Genomic DNA, 2,029 nt, shown 5'->3' with positions numbered 1-2,029 from the left:
AAGAATATTTACAAAGAATTAAACACACAAAAAATAAAGCAAGACTTGGTTGACTTGCCAAATCTTCGGCAAAATGGAGGACTTTTTTCCACCATATTTATATTTCTGATTGAGATGTGAAAGACGTGGTTGATTTGGTGGTATTTTTATTGATATGACCAAAAGAGAGACCTCATTTCTATTTAAAGTCTCAAAACCACTTGTTATAGAGCATACCTACTGATTTTTGCAATAATGACGAAAGCCTTCACATTTTTTTTTCTCTTATCACTCTTGTTGCTTATGAATAGTTCAGTCATGCATGACCAAAACCAACATTACTACTGATCAATTAGCTCTTCTATCCTTAAAACCCCAAATTATTTCGGACCCCTTTCATTTATTGCATGAAAGTTGGTCTCCCATTAGGTCCGTTTACCAGTGGTTGGAGTCACTTGTGGTTCTTGTCACCACCGAGTGAAGTCCTTGAATCTTTCTAACATGGCTCTTACAGGCAGTATACCGAGGAATTTGGAAACCTCTCATTTCTTGTTTCTCTTTACTTGGGAAGCAACAATTTCCATGGAAATTTGCCTCAAGAAATGACACACTTGCATCGACCTAAGTTTCTTGATTTAAGTTTCAACAACTTCAGAGGCGAGGTTCCTTCTTGGTTTGGGTTTTTACACCGGCTTCAAGTTCTTAAAACTAGAAATAATAGTTTCATTGGTTCCATCCCTTCTTCATTTTCTAATATATCCGCCGGACTTGAGAGTTTGAATCTGAATTTCAATTCAATAGAGGGTCAAATCCCAAAAGTGATTGGAAGTTTCATAAACCTTAGAGAATTAAAATTGAGGGGTAATTAACAAGCTCATAGGTTATATTCCTCTGTCACTCTCGAATGCCTCAAGGTTGGAGACTTTAGATTTATCTTATAATTCACGTCAAGGAAACATTCCAGAAGGGATCAGCAATCTTCACAACATGAACTTGTTGGGCATACCATATAATCAACTTACAGGTTCTACACCATTCACAATTTTCAATATCTCAAGAATCAAAGTCATTGCATTTACAGGCAATAGTTTATCAGGAAATCTTCCCAATGCATTATGCTATGGTCTCCCAATACTCAAAGGGCTTTATTTATCCATAAACAAGCTTCGCGGTCATATGCCTACAAGCTCATCAAGTTGTTGTCAACATCAAATTTTGTCTTTATCGGAAAATGAGTTTGATGGACCAATACATAGTGAAATTGGAAGATTGAGTAACTTGCAGTTATTGTATCTCGGATTTAACCATTTCACTGGTATGCTTTATCTTATGAATACTAGTACTATTATATCTAATTAGTTCAGAAATTCATTTTATTACACATTAACTGCAGGGATAATTCCACAAGGAATCGGAAATCTTGTTAATTTGGTGGAGTTAGTCATGGACAAAAACTACATTACCGGCTCTGTCCCAATCTCCATATTCAATATCTCGTCACTGCAAATTTTGTCATTGTCAACGAACAATCTTAGTGGATTTTTTCCACAGGAAATCGGCAGCTTAACCAAGATGCATTTTTTATATCTTGATGAAAATAGGTTTACTGGTACGTATTAAAAGTGGTAGCAAAAAATACAACTTATACTAAGATTGAACAAAATATCTAAAATCACTAGTGTTCCTTGTTTCTTCATGTGTTGACAGGTTAAATACCCAATGAGATAAGAAATCTCATTGAGTTGAAGGTACATAATCTTCGGTATAATAGTTTTAGTGGTCGACTTAATATGGAGATCTCAACATATCAGGGCTGAGAAAGATTGCACTTACAAACAATAATCTATCAGGAAGCCTCCCACCAAACATAGGTTCTATCTTACCCAACATTGAAGGTCTTTATCTGAGGAACTTAACCAATCTTGTTGGGACTATTCCTCATTCAATCTCCAATTGTTCAAAACTTACTATTCTAGAGCTTTCAGGCAACAAACTCAGTGGATTGATTCCCAATTCTCTTGGATATTTGACTCATCTACAGGTCCTAAGC

General features: G+C 35.6%; 1 protein-coding gene across 1 annotated transcript; it reads left to right on the top strand.

Moving 5' to 3' along the window:
* Positions 1-230: 230 nt before the first annotated feature.
* LOC124892129 (leucine-rich repeat receptor-like serine/threonine-protein kinase At1g17230) lies at positions 231-1,778 on the top strand. The gene is made up of 2 exons (XM_047403544.1): positions 231-1,294; positions 1,373-1,778. Exons 1-2 carry the CDS (start codon positions 967-969, stop codon positions 1,597-1,599), a joined length of 555 nt encoding a protein of 184 aa, XP_047259500.1. The 5' UTR covers positions 231-966; the 3' UTR covers positions 1,600-1,778.
* The last annotated feature ends 251 nt before the right edge of the window (positions 1,779-2,029 follow it).

This window comes from Capsicum annuum, unplaced genomic scaffold (assembly GCF_002878395.1).
Source record: "Capsicum annuum cultivar UCD-10X-F1 unplaced genomic scaffold, UCD10Xv1.1 ctg4402, whole genome shotgun sequence".
NCBI lineage: Eukaryota > Viridiplantae > Streptophyta > Magnoliopsida > Solanales > Solanaceae > Capsicum > Capsicum annuum.
This window is presented reverse-complemented; position numbering and strand designations above follow the sequence as displayed.

Coding starts and splice junctions, on each gene's coding strand:
- LOC124892129 (XM_047403544.1), top strand. CDS start 967: ATGAACTTGTTGGGCATACCATATAATCAACTTACAGGTTCTACACCA. Junction 1,295..1,372: donor CGGATTTAACCATTTCACTG/GTATGCTTTATC, acceptor CATTAACTGCAG/GGATAATTCCACAAGGAATC.